The 16,320-nt window shown below is 40.9% G+C and overlaps 1 protein-coding gene across 1 annotated transcript; it reads right to left on the bottom strand.

Annotated features, from left to right (window-relative positions):
• Nucleotides 1–14,064: 14,064 nt before the first annotated feature.
• LOC115133660 (phospholipase A2 inhibitor 31 kDa subunit-like) lies at nucleotides 14,065–15,507 on the bottom strand. The gene is made up of 4 exons (XM_029667139.2): nucleotides 15,268–15,507; nucleotides 15,004–15,082; nucleotides 14,697–14,807; nucleotides 14,065–14,286 (listed from the first exon to the last, which is right to left on the bottom strand). The coding sequence occupies exons 2-4, from the start codon at nucleotides 15,053–15,055 to the stop codon at nucleotides 14,183–14,185; spliced, it is 267 nt and encodes an 88-aa protein (XP_029522999.1). The 5' UTR covers nucleotides 15,056–15,082; nucleotides 15,268–15,507; the 3' UTR covers nucleotides 14,065–14,182.
• Nucleotides 15,508–16,320: the final 813 nt, after the last annotated feature.

The raw sequence follows: 16,320 nt of genomic DNA, 5'->3' as shown, positions 1-16,320 counted from the left end.
TAACTCAGTCTGTTTTCTGTCATTTGGACCACAATTGCATGTTTAAATGCAATCATGTATTTAGTAGAAATGGCATGGGGCCCCTCTCAAGTCAAATCAAATCGAATCTAACTGTATTTACCACATGCGCCGAATACAACAAGTGTAGACTTTACCGTGGAAATGCTTACTTACAAGCCCTTAACCAACAGTGCAGTTCAAGAAGAAGAAAGTATTCAACAAGTAGGCTAAAATAAACAGTAATAATAAAAAGTAACACAATAAGAATAACATTAACGAGGCTAAATACAGGTGGCACTGTTACCGAGTCAGTGTGTGGGGGTACAGGCTAGTTGAGGTAATCTGTACATGTAGGTGGGGGCGAAGTGACTATGTATAGGTAACAAACAAACAGCGAGTAGTAGCAGTGTACAAGGTGGGGGGGTCAATGTAAATTGTCCGGTGGCGATATTTGTGAATTGTTCAGCAGTCTAATGGATTGGGGGGTAGAAGCTGTTGAGGAGACTTTTGGTCCAAGACGTGGCGATCCAGTACCGCTTGCCGTGCGGTAGCAGAGAAAACAGTCTTTAACTTGGGTGACTGGAGTCTCTGACACCGCCTATTATATAGGTCCTGGATGACAGGAAGCTTGGCCCCAGTGATGCAATGGGCCATTCGCACTACCCTCTGTAGCGTCTTACGGTCAGATGCCGAGCAGTTGCCATACCAGGCGGTGATGCAACCGGTCAGGATGCTCTCAATGGTGCAGCTGTAGAAACCTTTAGGGATCTGGGGGCCCATGCCAAATCTTTTCAGTCTCCTGAGGGGGAAAAGGTTTTGTCGTGCAGTCTTCACAACTGTCTTGGTATGTTTGGACCATGATAGTTCGTTGGTGATGTGGACACCAAGGAACGTGAAACTCTCGACCCGCTCGTCGATGTTAATGGGGACCTGTTTGGCCCGCCTTTTCCTGTAGTCCACGATCAGCTCCTTTGTCTTGCTCACATTGAGGGAGAGGTTGTTGTCCTGGCACCACACTGCCAGTTCTCTGACCTCCTCCCTATAGGCCGTCTCATCGCTGTCGGTGATCAGGCCTATCACTGTTGTGTCGTCAGCCAACTTAATGATGGTGTTGGAGTCGTGTTTGGCCACGCAGTTGTGGGTGAACAGGGAATACAGGAGGGGACTAAGTACACACCCGTGAAGAGCCCCAGTGTTAAGGATCAGCGTGGCAGACATGTTGTTGCCTACTCTTACCACCTGGGGGCGGCCCGTCAGGAAGTCCAGGATCCAGTTGCAGAGGGAAGCTAAGGACTCCCAGAGTCCTTAGCTTAGTGATGAGCTTTGTGGGCACTATGGTGTTGAACGCTAAGCTGTAGTCGATGAACAGCATTCTCACACAGGTGTTCCTTTTGTCCAGGTGAGAAAGGGCAATGTGAAGTGCGATTGAGATTGTGTCATCTGTGGATCTGTTGGGGTGGTATGCGAATTAGAGTAGGTCTAGGGTGTCCGGGAGGATGCTGTTGATGTGAGCCATGACCAGCCTTTCAAGTACTTCATGGCTACCGACGTGTCCTTGGTCATGCAACGCTGAGTCACAGCGTGTGACTATATCTTAAACGGGCAATCCACAGATGCTACATCCATTTTTGGGCTTATAAAATAAGAAGAGTATAACATATACAGTGGAGCAAAAAAGCATTTAGTCAGCCACCAATTGTGCAAGTTCTCCCACTTAAAAAGATGAGTGAGGCTTGTAATTTTCATCAAAGGTACACTTCAACTATGACAGACTAAATGAGAAAAAAAATCCTGAAAATCGCATTGTAGGATTTTGAATGAATTTATTTGCAAAGTATGGTGGAAAATAAGTATTTGGTCACCTACAAACAAGCAAGATTTCTGTCTCTCACAGACCTGTAACTTATTCTTTAAGAGGCTCCTCTGTCCTCCACTCGTTACCTGTATTAATGGCACCTGTTTGAACTTGTTATCAGTATAAAAGACACCTGTCCACAACCTCAAACAGTCACACTCCAAACTCCACTATGGCCAAGACCAAAGAGCTGTCAAAGGACACCATCAACAAAATTGTAGACCTGCACCAGGCTGGGAAGACTGAATCTGCAATAGGTAAGCAGCTTGGTTGGAAGAAATCAACTGTGGGAGCAATTATTAGGAAATGGAAGATATACAAGACCACTGATAATCTCCCTCGATCTGGGGCTCCACGCAAGTTCTCACCCTGTGGGGTCAAAATTATCACAAGAACGGTGAGCAAAAATCCCAGAACCACACGGGGGGACCTAGTGAATGACCTGCAGAGAGCTGGGACCAAAGTAACAAAGCCTACCATCAGTAACACACTACGCCGCCAGGGACTCAAATCCTGCAGTGCCAGACGTGTCCCCCTGCTTCAGCCAGTACATGTCCAGACCCATCTGAAGTTTGCTAGAGAGCATTTGGATTATCCAGAAGAAGATTGGGAGAATGTCATATGGTCAGATGAAACCAAAATATAACGTTTTGGTAAAAACTCAACTCGTCGTGTTTGGAGGACAAAGAATGCTGAGTTGCATCCAAAGAACACCATACCTACTGTGAAGCATGGGGGTGGAAACATCGTGCTTTGGGGCTGTTTTTCTGCAAAGGGACCAGGACGACTGATCCGTGTAAAGGAAAGAATGAATGGGGCCATGTATCGTGAGATTTTGAGTGAAAACCTCCTTCCATCAGCAAGGGCATTGAAGATGAAACGTGGCTGGGTCTTTCAGCATGATAATGATCCCAAACACACCGCCCGGGCAACGAAGGAGTGGCTTCGTAAGAAGCATTTCAAGGTCCTGGAGTGGCCTAGCCAGTCTCCAGATCTCAACCCCATAGAAAATCTTTGGAGGGAGTTGAAAGTCCGTGTTGGCCAGCAACAGCCCCAAAACATCACTGCTCTTGAGGCCCAAAATACCAGCAACAGTGTGTGAAAACCTTGTGAAGACTTACAGAAAACGCTTGACCTCTGTCATTGCCAACAAATTGTATATAACAAAGTATTGAGATAAACTTTTGTTATTGACCAAATACTTATTTTCCACCATCATTTGCAAATAAATTCATTAAAAATCCTACAATGTGATTTTCTGGATTATTTTTTCTCATTTTGTCTGTCATAGTTGAAGTGTACCTATGATGAAAATTACAGGACTCTCTCAACTTTTTAAGTGGGAGAACTTGCACAATTGGTGGCTGACTAAATACTTTTTTGCCCCACTGTAAATGCCTCATTTATAATGCCTCAGAACCAAAGCTTGTTTTACTTCAATGTGTGCAAACATTGTAAATGTAAACAAACACTATATAGCCTCCAAATAAACTTCAACCTATATTTTTTCATTCCTTGCATCAAGAGCTCTGCATTTTTACCAACACAGTGGCAGGGTAGCCCCTTTGTTATTGTTTCAACTACGGGTTACACCTTTAAGCTCTATCTCAGGACATGCCAGACTTACTTAATAAATTACGCATGTACATTTTATTCACCTGGTGGTCCAACCACACTGCAACTTTCAGGAGGAGGAATACCCCCTGCTCCATTTAAAACATGGTTAAAGAATATGTGCTCATATGCATGCGTGTGTGCAGAGAGGGGATCCTTGCAAGCATGTGGTGGAGGAAGTAGGTAGTTGGTGTGGGGTCTTGTAGTCTCCTGCAGGCTGCTGAATGGTATTTTCCACAACCCTGGTGGTTTCCTTCCCCCCTGACTGGGGGAAGCCTCTGCCAATGGGGTGTCCCCTACAGTATGGGTCATAAAACCAGGGTCGGGGAACCCCTGTGTCTACGTGGGAAGGTAGTAATGGATGTTATACGAGTTGCCTACTTTCAGCCATCGACGTATGTGTGTGTGATTGTGTGTGTGTGTGTGTGTGTGTGTGATTGTGTATGTGTTTACGCATGAGTGTGTGAGTGAGCGGGGGGGCTTTCCGCTGGCAACCTTTGTTAGCCTTTGGAAAACAACAATCACGCGTGGAGCGTGAGCATACAGTTCCCTAAGGAGGTGTAACGATCGGTTATCGGAGTGTAATGAATTAAATAATTAACTATTGACACAGACGGAGCTTGTCTCTCAGCATGGGTGTTTCAGTCAATACACTGCTACACAGAGTCTCTTGACTCTAGGGCTGAGTCCCAAATGGCACCCTATTCCCTACATAGTGCAGTACATTTCACCTTATGGGCCCTGGTCAAAATGAATGCACTATATTAGGGAATAGGGTGCCATTTGGGACACAGACAAATCATCATTATCTGTATAGAGTTTGAATTATTAATACATTTTGGTTTAATTCATGTCAAATGCATGATCATGATGTATTGTTGGGAACTGACAAATGTAGTTTCTTTCAGCGTATTAATAATGCATGTCTGTCACTGTGGAGTGATCTTCATGCTGTGCCCAGCTAAACCATAAACTATTTGTATTGGACTATGCTGTAAGTAGGAGCTCTGTTGACATCTAGTGGATGAAATATGTATCCGTTTATATTCATTGTTGACAAATCGGCCCTGAAATCATGTTGTAATTATGTTGTAATATTTTCTGAGTTGAAGTTTGAAACTGCAACCTAAAAAAGATCTGTACCCTAAGACTATAACCTAAAAAAGATCTGTACCCTAAGACTATAACCTAAAAAAGATCTGTACCCTAAGACTATAACCTAAAAAAGATCTGTACCCTAAGACTATAACCTAAAAAAGATCTGTACCCTAAGACTATAACCTAAAAAAGATCTGTACCCGAAGACTATAACCTAAAAAAGATCTGTACCCTAAGACTATAACCTAAAAAAGATCTGTACCCTAAGACTATAACCTAAAAAAGATCTGTACCCTAAGACTATAACCTAAAAAGATCTGTACCCTAAGACTATAACCTAAAAAAGATCTGTACCCTAAGACTATAACCTAAAAAAAGATCTGTAACCTAAGACTATAACCTAAAAAAGATCTGTACCCTAAGACTATAACCTAAAAAGATCTGTACCCTCAAGACTATAACCTAAAAAAAAAAGATCTGTACCCTAAGACTATAACCTAAAAAAGATCTGTACCCTAAGACTATAACCTAAAAAAGATCTGTACCCTAAGACTATAACCTAAAAAAGATCTGTACCCTAAGACTATAACCTAAAAAAGATCTGTACCCTAAGACTATAACCTAAAAAGATCTGTACCCTAAGACTATAACCTAAAAAAGATCTGTACCCTAAGACTATAACCTAAAAAAGATCTGTACCCTAAGACTATAACCTAAAAAAAGATCTGTATAAGACTATAACCTAAAAAAGATCTGTACCCGAAGACTATAACCTAAAAAAGATCTGTATAAGACTATAACCTAAAAAGATCTGTACCCTAAGACTATAACCTAAAAAAGATCTGTACCCTAAGACTATAACCTAAAAAATATCTGTAACCTAAGACTATAACCTAAAAAATATCTATACCCTAAGACTATAACCTAAAAAAGATCTGTAACCTAAGACTATAACCTAAAAAAGATCTGTAACCTAAGACTATAACCTAAAAAATATCTATACCCTAAGACTATAACCTAAAAAAGATCTGTACCCTAAGACTATAACCTAAAAAAGATCTGTACCCGAAGACTATAACCTAAAAAGATCTGTACCCTAAGACTATAACCTAAAAAAGATCTGTACCCTAAGACTATAACCTAAAAAAGATCTGTAACCTAAGACTATAACCTAAAAAAGATCTGTACCCTAAGACTATAACCTAAAAAAGATCTGTACCCTAAGACTATAACCTAAAAAAGATCTGTACCCTAAGACTATAACCTAAAAAAGATCTGTACCCTAAGACTATAACCTAAAAAAGATCTGTACCCTAAGACTATAACCTAAAAAAGATCTGTACCCTAAGACTATAACCTAAAAAAGATCTATAACCTAAGACTACGGTGTAGTGTTCTGGGAATTGTGACATGGCAGGCTGCCATGGGAATTGTTCTAGGATTGCCACCTGGATCTTTCCCACTTGGTCACTATAGTAACAGCAGAGCAGCTCAAGCCTTGGGTGGTGGCAAATAGTGCTGCTCAGTGCTCATGTTTTATGCCATCAACTTACCTGACCAATCACATGCTAAAGAGTCAGATGATATCTGTATAGGCCCATCTATTTTATCAAACTGAATTATGCATTCAAGTTAAAGCTGACATCAATAAACAAATGCAAACTGTTGGGGAACGAAGCAACTTTTGGTTTGTAACTACTTCACAACAGTAACGGATGGTAAATGGACTACATATGTGGTACTCTTGCGCTGCCAGACATCACACCAAATTACAGAATCAACTATGGTAGTCAACGGTTGTCTCAGTTGCATAGGTCAGAGGAACAGCACCAGACATGAATGTTCTCACTCTTGTCTCCAAACATCCGGGCATTCTGACATCTGCATGCATGTCTTGAATGTTGAGGGAGCTGTGGAGAGAGGATTGAAAATGCCAGATAACCTAAGAGACAACCTGGGCCTGTATTTATAAAGCATCTCAGAGTTCTGATCCAGGACTAGGTCCTCCGTGTCCATATAATCTTATTCAGTATCATCTAAAAGGCAAAACTGATCCAAGATCAGCACTACTACCCCAAAATGTGTGTGTTTTACTGATAATTTAACCTTGGTAGGTCGCACAAGGTAAAGTGGCCAGGTGAAGGAGGGAGCTACATACAAAGTGAGTGTCTGAATGTGATTCTCGCGCAGATGTTTTTTCTCTCGCTTTGGCAGGTCTCCAGTGTGTCTCAGCTATGGTCTCCACAGCCACTGTCAAGATGTTTGTTTCACCTTAGGCCCTCTCCTGGAAATACAGTAGACCAGCATTATCTCTGGTGTAGTTTAGTAGCTTGGTTAAACCTGACTGAACGAGTCAGGTTTAACAATGTTGAAATCATTTGTTTAGTAGCTTGGTTAAACCTGACTGAACGTTCCATGTTAAAAAAATATGAAAAAAAATGTGTTTAGTAGCTTGGTTAAACCTGACTGAATGCTCCATGTTAAACAATGATGAAAAAATGATTTCACAATGGTTCAGTCTGGTTAATAACCAGGCAAGTATTCAGTGAGACAGTTTATCATACCTAGTAAGACACAGAGTACTATTTTTGGGCAGACTCTCCATAGCTTAAAGACAGCAGCAGGAGAAGGAGAGAAACACACACCACTTTCATCTTTCCTTCTCTTCAGGTGTCTTTTGAGCTGTCATTTTAACGATAGAACATATGTCATCAAAGAGTGCTTAGTGTGACTAACGTATATAGTCGGTCCTGTTCCGCTGCTTCACATGCAGGCTTGTGTATAATGATAGACATGGTGAAACCCAAGTAGCACAATTTAATTGAGACAAATATTTGTAACACTTTACAACTTTTTAAGCATTTTAGTGTTTGTGTTTGTTCTCTTGGCGTATTGTTATAGTGTGTTGTTATGAGCAATAAATAGTGACGTAGTTGCAGGTAGGCTACAACTCAAACAGAATCTCTGACCTGGTTAAGTTTCATTTAGAGACGTTCTTTCTGGTCCAATTAATTGTATTTTGATTCTAGCTTTCCTTTCCTTTCCCTTCTCCTCTCCATATGTCATGAAGCAGCTAATATACTTGAATCTATTCTCTGATATTCATTAGGCAATGTTTCATTTATTCAGGTTTAGCACAGAATTTCCCAGATGTCCTCTTGTCTGGATCTGAATATCAGAATGGGAATTCCTGGTTTTCAGAAGAGATTACGCAAGACAATAAAGTTTACAGCGATCAGTGCCACAAAACAGGGACTGTTCCAGATCTGGGCCGGAAATCATTACATTTTGTACTTTATTTGAAAATACAAATAGTTTTAAAAAGTAGTCATTTTTGGGATCTGTATTCAAATAGTTGTAGTTACCTCCAAAGTAACTATTTGCTCCACCGGATTAACTTTCCACAACTCAGATATTCAAGGTCTGCTCTGTTCCACATTGGGACATTCAACATTGGGACAGAGTGTGTAATGACACTTTTAAGCTGAATGGAGTCTAGTTTATAGCTGATCAATCACATACAAGTCATATACAGGACTAGTTTATAGCCTATATGATGTATTACCCTGTACCACCACAGAAAATATAAACTTGCTCAGTGCAGTGCTCATGTTTCACCTGGCTAATCACAGTTTAATTATGTCAAACATAAATAATAATTAAATGCAAACTATTTGGAACAAAGAAGCAAAAGTACAACTTTATTTCTGTTACTTCTTGGCAGTTTCAATCATGTGCATTGATTAGTACAATTAATGGACTGTATAGTATACAGTATGGTAGACAGAGGATGTGTCTCTCAGTTGCATTGGTTGGTGGTGCAGCAATAGGCATCAATGTCCTTGTTGCTTCCCAGCAGCATGCATTCTGACATCTTCATGCATCTCTTGAAGTATGAGATAGCTGTGGAGAGAGAGAAGCGAGACAGGATAAAACACCAGATACAGAAGACACAAACCAGCACATTTTCTTGATTGGATAAAGCAAACGTTTTCCTTAGATGTCAATCAAAAGGATCAGGTATTTTGTGTTTTCCCGATTGGTTACTGATCCTAGGGTTAAACACAGTAAAGTGCCTAGTGGAGGGGTATATACAGATGAAACTCAGGGTATACTGCCTAGTGAAGGGGATAATAGATGCAGTACGTACGAAGTGGGTACTTGAATATGACCATGGCACAGGTGTCATGGTCAACACGGCAGGTCTCCACTGTGTTACTGCAGCCATTGCCAACACAACGGTTGCATCTCAGGCCCTCTCCTGGAGAAAACAGAAGAACAGCGTCATCTCTTGTATTGGAGTGTGTCTGGTTATCCATTGTGTATAATGATAGAATGGAGATGAGAATAAGCTAGCTTTAATCTGGTACATGTGTTTAATTGACATTGTCCCTGTCAAATAAAGAAATCAAATTAGATGATAATTGTACATGAAGTTTAATTGGTGGGAGTCCAGTGAATGTAACACAACAATCAACAGTGAAAAGAAGGACGCCTGTACAGAATAAAAATATTCCATAACATGCATCCTGTTTGCAATAAGGCACTAAATTAAACCTGCAAAAAAATGTGGCAAAGAAGTTAACTTTATGTCCTGAATACAAAGTGTTACTGTATGTTTGGGGGAAACACAACACATCACTGAGTACCACTCTTCATATTTTCAAGCATACTTTCCTTCGGCAAGGACTAGTGAGTTTTTAAGTTTTTTGTAAAAATAAACAGAATAGAGCAAAGTACAAGCAAAATCCTAGAGGAAAACCTGAGTCAGTTTGCCTTCCAACAGACCCTGGGAGACAAATGTACCCTTCAGCAGGAAAATAAACTAAAACACAAGGCCAAATGTAAACTGGAGCTGCTTATCAAGACAACATTGAATGTTCCTGAGTGGCCTAGTACATTTTTTGACTGAAATTGGCTTGAACATGGCTGTCTAGAAATTATCAACAACCAACCTGACAGAGCGTGTAGATTTTTTTAAAAGAATATTGTACAAGTACAGTACAATCCAGGTCTGCAAATCTCTTAGAGGCTTACCCAGAAAGACTCACAGATCTAATCGCTGCCAAAGGTGATTCTAACATGTATTGACTCATGGGATTGAATACTATTGTAAATGAACTATTTCTGTATTTAATTTTCATTAAACTTGCTAAAATGTCTGAAAACTTGTTTTCACTTTGTCATTATGAGGTATTGTGTGAAGATGGGTGAAATAAAATATATATTTAATCAATTTCGGCAGTAACACAACAGCAGTGGAATAAGTCAAGGGACATGAATACTTTCTGAAGGCACTGTAGTAAAATGATTGCTTTGATTGCTTTGATAGACGACCATATCAACCACGTTACACTGGATTGCGGGGCAGCTGTATCACAAAAACGTCTGAACTACAGTTGTTGCGTGTGAAACATAACAGCAGAAAGACAGGACAATGCGAAGATGTCAGAAGGTGGGAATAAAAAGCAGGATCAGGTGGACAACACTTAGGAAAGTAAAGCAACTCCAAATCATTCACGCTGTGGGTTTTAGACAAGTCGATGCACAATTTACTTTTGTAAAATGTTCCGTGTGATTGAAGTTTGATTTTAGTTGAATGATTATATAATGATTAGAATGTTTTACGATATTATTTGGAGGGAGAAATGTGATGGTGCCCCTAGGGATGACAGCTCTTTAAAAGTATGTTTTGTGGTCATTGAAGAACTAGGTAGAATAGGTGCGTATTCAGGCCTACTTGATAGCTAGCTGTAGTTGTATCTAATAAATAAACTCTTTAGGCTAACAGTGATCACTGGAACGTACATATCCTGAAGAAAATGTGCTGTGTTTGCTAGCTTGTTTCAAAGTGTGTATGGTTTTGAAATACATTATAAACTCAGCAAAAAAAGAAATGTCCCTTTTTCAGGACCCTGTATTAAAAGAAAATTTGTAAAAATCCAAATAACTTCAGAGATCTTCAATTGTAAAGGGTTTAAACACTGTTTCCCATGCTTGTTCAATGAACCATAAACAATTCATGAACACGCACCTGTGGAACGGTCGTTAAGACACTAACAGCTTACAGAGGGTAGGCAATTAAGGTCACAGTTATGAAAACTTTGGACACTAAAGTGGCCTTTCTACTGACTCTGAAAAACACCACAAGAAAGATGCCCAGAGTCCCTGCTCATCTGCGTGAAAGTACCTTAGGCATGTTGCAAGGAGGCATGAGGACTGCAGATGTAGCCAAGGCAATAAACAGCAATGTCTGTTATGTGAGATGCCTAAGACAGCGCTACAGGGAGACAGAACGGACAGCCCGTTGTCCTCGCAGTGGCAGACCACGTGTAACAACACATGCACAGGATCGGTACATCCGAACATCACACCTGCAGGACAGGTACAGGATGGCAACAACAACTGCCTGAGTTACACCAGGAATGCACAATCCCTCCATCAGTGCTCAGACTGTCCACAATAGGCTGAGAGAGGCTGGACTGAGGGCTTGTAGGCCTGCCGTAAGGCAGGTCCTCACCAGACATCAACGGCAACAACGTTGCCTATGGGCACAAACCCACCGTCGCTGGACCTGGCAGGACTGGCAAAAAGTGCTCTTTACTGGCGATTTGCGATTTTGTCTCACATGGGGTGATGGTCGGATTCGCATTTATCGTCGAAGGAATGAGTGTTACACCGTTACACCGAGGCCTGTACTCTGGAGCGGGGTCGATTTGGAGGTGGAGGGTGCGTCATGTTCTGGGGCGGTGTATCACAGCATCATCGGACTGAGCTTGTTGTCATTGCAGGCAATCTCAAAGCTATGCGTTACAGGGAAGACATCCTCCTCCCTCATGTGGTACCCTTCCTGCAGGCTCATCCTGACATAACCTTCCAGCATGACAATGCCACAAGCCATACTGCTCGTTATGTGCGTGATTTCCTGCAAGACAGGAATGGAATGTCAGTGTTCTGCCATGGCCAGCGAAGAGCCCGGATCTCAATCCCATTGAGCACGTCTGGGACCTGTTGGATCGGAGGGTGAGGGCTAGGGCCATTCCCCCAGAAATGTCCGGGAACTTTCAGGTGCCTTGGTGGAAAAGTGGGGTAACATCTCACAGCAATAACTGGCAAATCTGGTGCAGTCCATGAGGAGGAGATGCACTGCGGTACTTAATGCAGCTGGTGGCCACACCAGATACTGACTGATACTTTTGATTTTGACCCCCCCCCCCCCCCCCTTTGTTCAGGGACACATTATTCAATTTCTGTTAGTCATAGGAGTCAAAACTGTTCGCTGCTCTGGCCCCCCAATGGTGGAACAAACTCCCTCACGACGCCAGGACAGCGGAGTCAATCACCACCTTCCGGAGACACCTGAAACCCCACCTCTTTAAGGAATACCTAGGATAGGAAAAAGTAATCCTTCTCCCCCCCCCCCTTAAAAGACCTAGATGCACTATTGTAAAGTGGCTGTTCCACTGGATGTCATAAGGTGAAAGCACCAATTTGTAAGTCGCTCTGGATAAGAGCGTCTGCTAAATGACTTAAATGTAAATGTAAATGTAATATGTCTGTGGAACTTGTTCAGTTTATGTCTCAGTTGTTGAATCTTGTTATGTTCATACACATATTTATATATGTTAAGTGTGCTGAAAATAAACACAGTCGACAGTGAGAGGACATTTAGTTTTGTAGTGGTAGTGTCTGCAGTAGTAATGGTGGTACTGTAACTGGTCATAGTTGACCAAGTAGGGTAAAGGAAATGTTAGGATAGCCTGAACATGCGAAAATTGGTTTGGTGTATCTAGCTTCAACGGTTCAAGAGTTGCTGTTGGTGAGTTATTATATGCTAAAATAAGACCTTGTTGGGCAGACTCACCAAAGCTACACGCCAGCAGCAGGAGAAGGAGAGAAAAACATACAGCTTTCATCTTTCCTTTCTTCAGGAGTCTTTAGATCTGTCGTTCCAACAATAGAAAATAATGCATCATCAAATACTCCCTTTCTATGGTGGGATTATCCTGTCCAACAATTACAATGTGTACTGTAAGTCTATGTAGGTATACACACTGTAGGTCTACCTCTTATTTGCTTTAAATGTGCAGAAACATTCTGAAACCAACCATTTCACAACCCAAGTGGCACAATATCATGAGACAAAGTTATGAAGAGCAATAGATTGTGGAGTAGTTGCTCACCTGATTGTATTTCCTTTGGATGTGTGTTCAGCTCTCTTTTACTTGACTTTCCTCTCCTTCTCCATTTATACAGCATAATATGCTAATAAAGCTGCTATCTATGAGTCACTTGTGTGAGATAATGGCAATATTTACTTAGGTTTAGCACAAGTAGTTCCCTTAGCCTACTCTATATAGAGTGGCAAGAAAAAGTATGTGAACCCTTTGGGATTACCTGGATTTCTGCATATATTAGTCATCAAATTTGATCTGATGTTCATCTTAGTCACAACAATAGACAAACACAGTCTGCTTAAACGAATAACACACAAACAATTATACGTTTTCATGTCTTTATTGAACATACCGTGTAAACATTCACAGTGCAGGGTGGAACAAGTATGTGAACCGTTGGATTTAATAACTGGTTGACCCTCCTTTGGCAGCAATAAACACAACCAAAAGTTTTCTGTAGTTGCAGATAAGACCTGCACAACGGTTAAGAGGAATTTTGGACCATTCCTCTTTACAAAACTGTTTCAGTTCAGTAATATTCTTGGGATGTCTGGTGTGAACTGCTCTCTTGAGGTCATGCCACAGCATTTTAAATCGGGTTGTTTATTGCTGCCAAAGGAGGGTCAACCAGTTATTAAATCCAAGGGTTCACATACTTTTTCCACCCTGCACTGTGAGTGTTTACACGGTGTGTTCAATAAAGACATGAAAACGTATAATTGTTTGTGTGTTATTCGTTTAAGCAGACTGTGTTTGTCTATTGTTGTGACTAAGATGAGCATCTGATCAAATTGTATGACCAATTTATGCAGAAATCCAGGTAATTCCAAAGGGTTCACATACATTTTCTTGCCAATGTACTTTTTGAAACAGTTGCTTTCTCAGGTCTGTATTCAAATAGTTAAACAAAAGTACTTACTTTCTGAGATGTGTATTTACATTTTAAAAAGTAGTCGATTTCTGAGATCTGTTTTCAAGTAGCTTAGAAAAGTAGTCAATTTCCCGGATAAAAAAAAAAAACTTTTCCGGAAGCATAGTTAAAACTATAGTTATCCACGGTCTGCTCTGTTCCACATGTGGACAGTCCACATCGGGACAGAGTGTGTAATGATACTTTTAAGATATCAAACCCTCAACAGAACAACTAAATGTAGTCTATATTTTCTGTGGAGGTATTGAGTAGTACATAATAATATAGGCTGTATATGACTTATCGTGTATAAACTGAACTTGCTCAGTGCAGTGCTCATGTTTCAGGCCATCACCTGGCTAATCACATGTTAACGATGTCAAACATAAATAATCAATAAATGCTAACTGTTTGGGAAAAAAGTACAACTTTATTTCTGTTACTTCTTGGCAGTTTCAATCATGTGCATTGATTAGTACAATTAATGGACTGTATAGTATACAGTATGGTAGACAGAGGATGTGTCTCTCAGTTGCATTGGTTGGTGGTGCAGCAATAGGCATCAATGTCCTTGTTGCTTCCCAGCAGCATGCATTCTGACATCTTCATGCATCTCTTGAAGTATGAGATAGCTGTGGAGAGAGAGAAGCGAGACAGGATAAAACACCAGATATAGAAGACACAAACCAGCACATTTTCTTGATTGGATAAAGCAAACGTTTTCCTTAGATGTCAATCAAAAGGATCAGGTATTTTGTGTTTTCCCGATTGGTTACTGATCCTAGGGTTAAACACAGTAAAGTGCCTAGTGGAGGGGTATATACAGATGAAACTCAGGGTATACTGCCTAGTGAAGGGGTATATACAGATGAAACTCAGGGTATACTGCCTAGTGAAGGGGTATATACAGATGAAACTCAGGGTATACTGCCTAGTGAAGGGGTATATACAGATGAAACTCAGGGTATACTGCCTAGTGAAGGGGTATATACAGATGAAACTCAGGGTATACTGCCTAGTGAAGGGGATAATAGATACGTACGGAGTGGGGGCTTGAATAAGACCGTGCCGCAGGTGTCATGGTCAACACGGCAGGTCTCCACTGTGTTTCTGCAGCCTTTGCCAACACAACGGTTGCATTTCAGACCCTCTCCTGGAGAAAACAGAAGAACAGCGTCATCTCTTGTATTGGAGTGTGTCTGGTTATCCATTGTGTTGACTGGGAGACTGGAGCATAAAGAATGGAGATGAGAATAATCTAGCTTTAATCTGGTACATGTGTTTATTTGGCATTGTCCCTGTCGAATAAAGACATGAAATAAGATGAAGACCTTGTTGGGCAGACTCACCAAAGCTACATGCCAGCAGCAGGAGGAGCAGAGAAAAACATACAGCTTTCATTTTTCCTTTCTTCAGGAGTCTTTTGATCTGTCGTTCCAACAATAGAAAAAAGACATGGTGGGATTATACAATGTTCAACAATTGCAACATGTTAAGTCTGATTTATTTGAAATGTGCAGGAACATTCTGAAACCAACCATTTCACAAGCCCAGTAGCACAGTATCACGAGACAAAGTTATTAGGTGCTGTAGATAGTAGAGTAGTTGCTCACCTGATTGTATTTCCTTTAGGTGTATTGAGCTTCCTTTACTCTCCTCTCCTTCTCCTTCTCCTTTTATACAGCACAGTATGCTAATAAAGCTGCTATCTATGAGTCACTTGTGTGAGATTTTGGGCAATGGATTTACTCAGGTTTAGCACAAGCAGTGCCCTTTGTCTCTCTGTAAAAGAATGGAAATTCCCGGATTTCACGAGACAAAGGTTTGCAGTGTCGTGTTCCATACTGGGACATTCCAGGACAGGGGGTAAAGAGAATTTTGAAATATTAAAGCGCAACAAAACAACTGAATGGTGTGCGAAGTTTATCTAAGAGGTGGTGTTGGATGATGAATCATTCATATCACATGTAAACAAGTTCTTATTATGACATTTAGACATATTTTGAAATCAGGAACAAAAGGTTAAAATATCCTTTTGCAATACTGAATGTATTTCATTGCCATTTGAACTGGGCTCCAGCCACACGCATACCAATGATACAGAAGGTGAATAGAGGCCATGGGTCTTATAAGTTGCAGTTGTTCCAGTTGCAGCAGGTGATACTCAGACCCTCGGTCACACCAAGCTTCAGGCACTCCATCATCTTGAAGCAGGACTTGTGGAAGGTGTTCTCTGGAGAAATAGAGAGAGAAAGATAGAGAGGGGGGAGAGACATGATGATGACGATACCCACAGGGCACAGACGTCAGTTCAACATCTAGTTTTGACTTACATTTGGTTGAGGTCTCAACTAACGTGAATTCAACATGAAATCAACAAGAACTGTCACCATGTCATTGGATTTAGGTTCAAAGCTGGGTGATAAAAATAGGAAATGCCCTCACGTTGATGACCTTTTTCCAACCCAATCAGTTTTCTATGTTGATTCAACGTCATCACCTAGATTCTTGTGGGGTTAAAATGACATGGAAGCAACATTGACTCAACCAGTTTTTGTCCAGCGGGTAATGACTTTTGACTGAGTGATAATCTTGGAGGCCTAACTAGTAAATAGATTTCTGTTGTTTGTGTGTGTATGTCTTTAATGGATTTCTGGTTGGATTAA

This window comes from Oncorhynchus nerka, linkage group LG2 (assembly GCF_034236695.1).
Source record: "Oncorhynchus nerka isolate Pitt River linkage group LG2, Oner_Uvic_2.0, whole genome shotgun sequence".
NCBI classification, from domain to species: Eukaryota; Metazoa; Chordata; class Actinopteri; order Salmoniformes; family Salmonidae; genus Oncorhynchus; species Oncorhynchus nerka.
The sequence above is the reverse complement of the archived record's forward strand: the minus strand, read 5'-3'. Positions and strand labels throughout refer to the sequence as shown.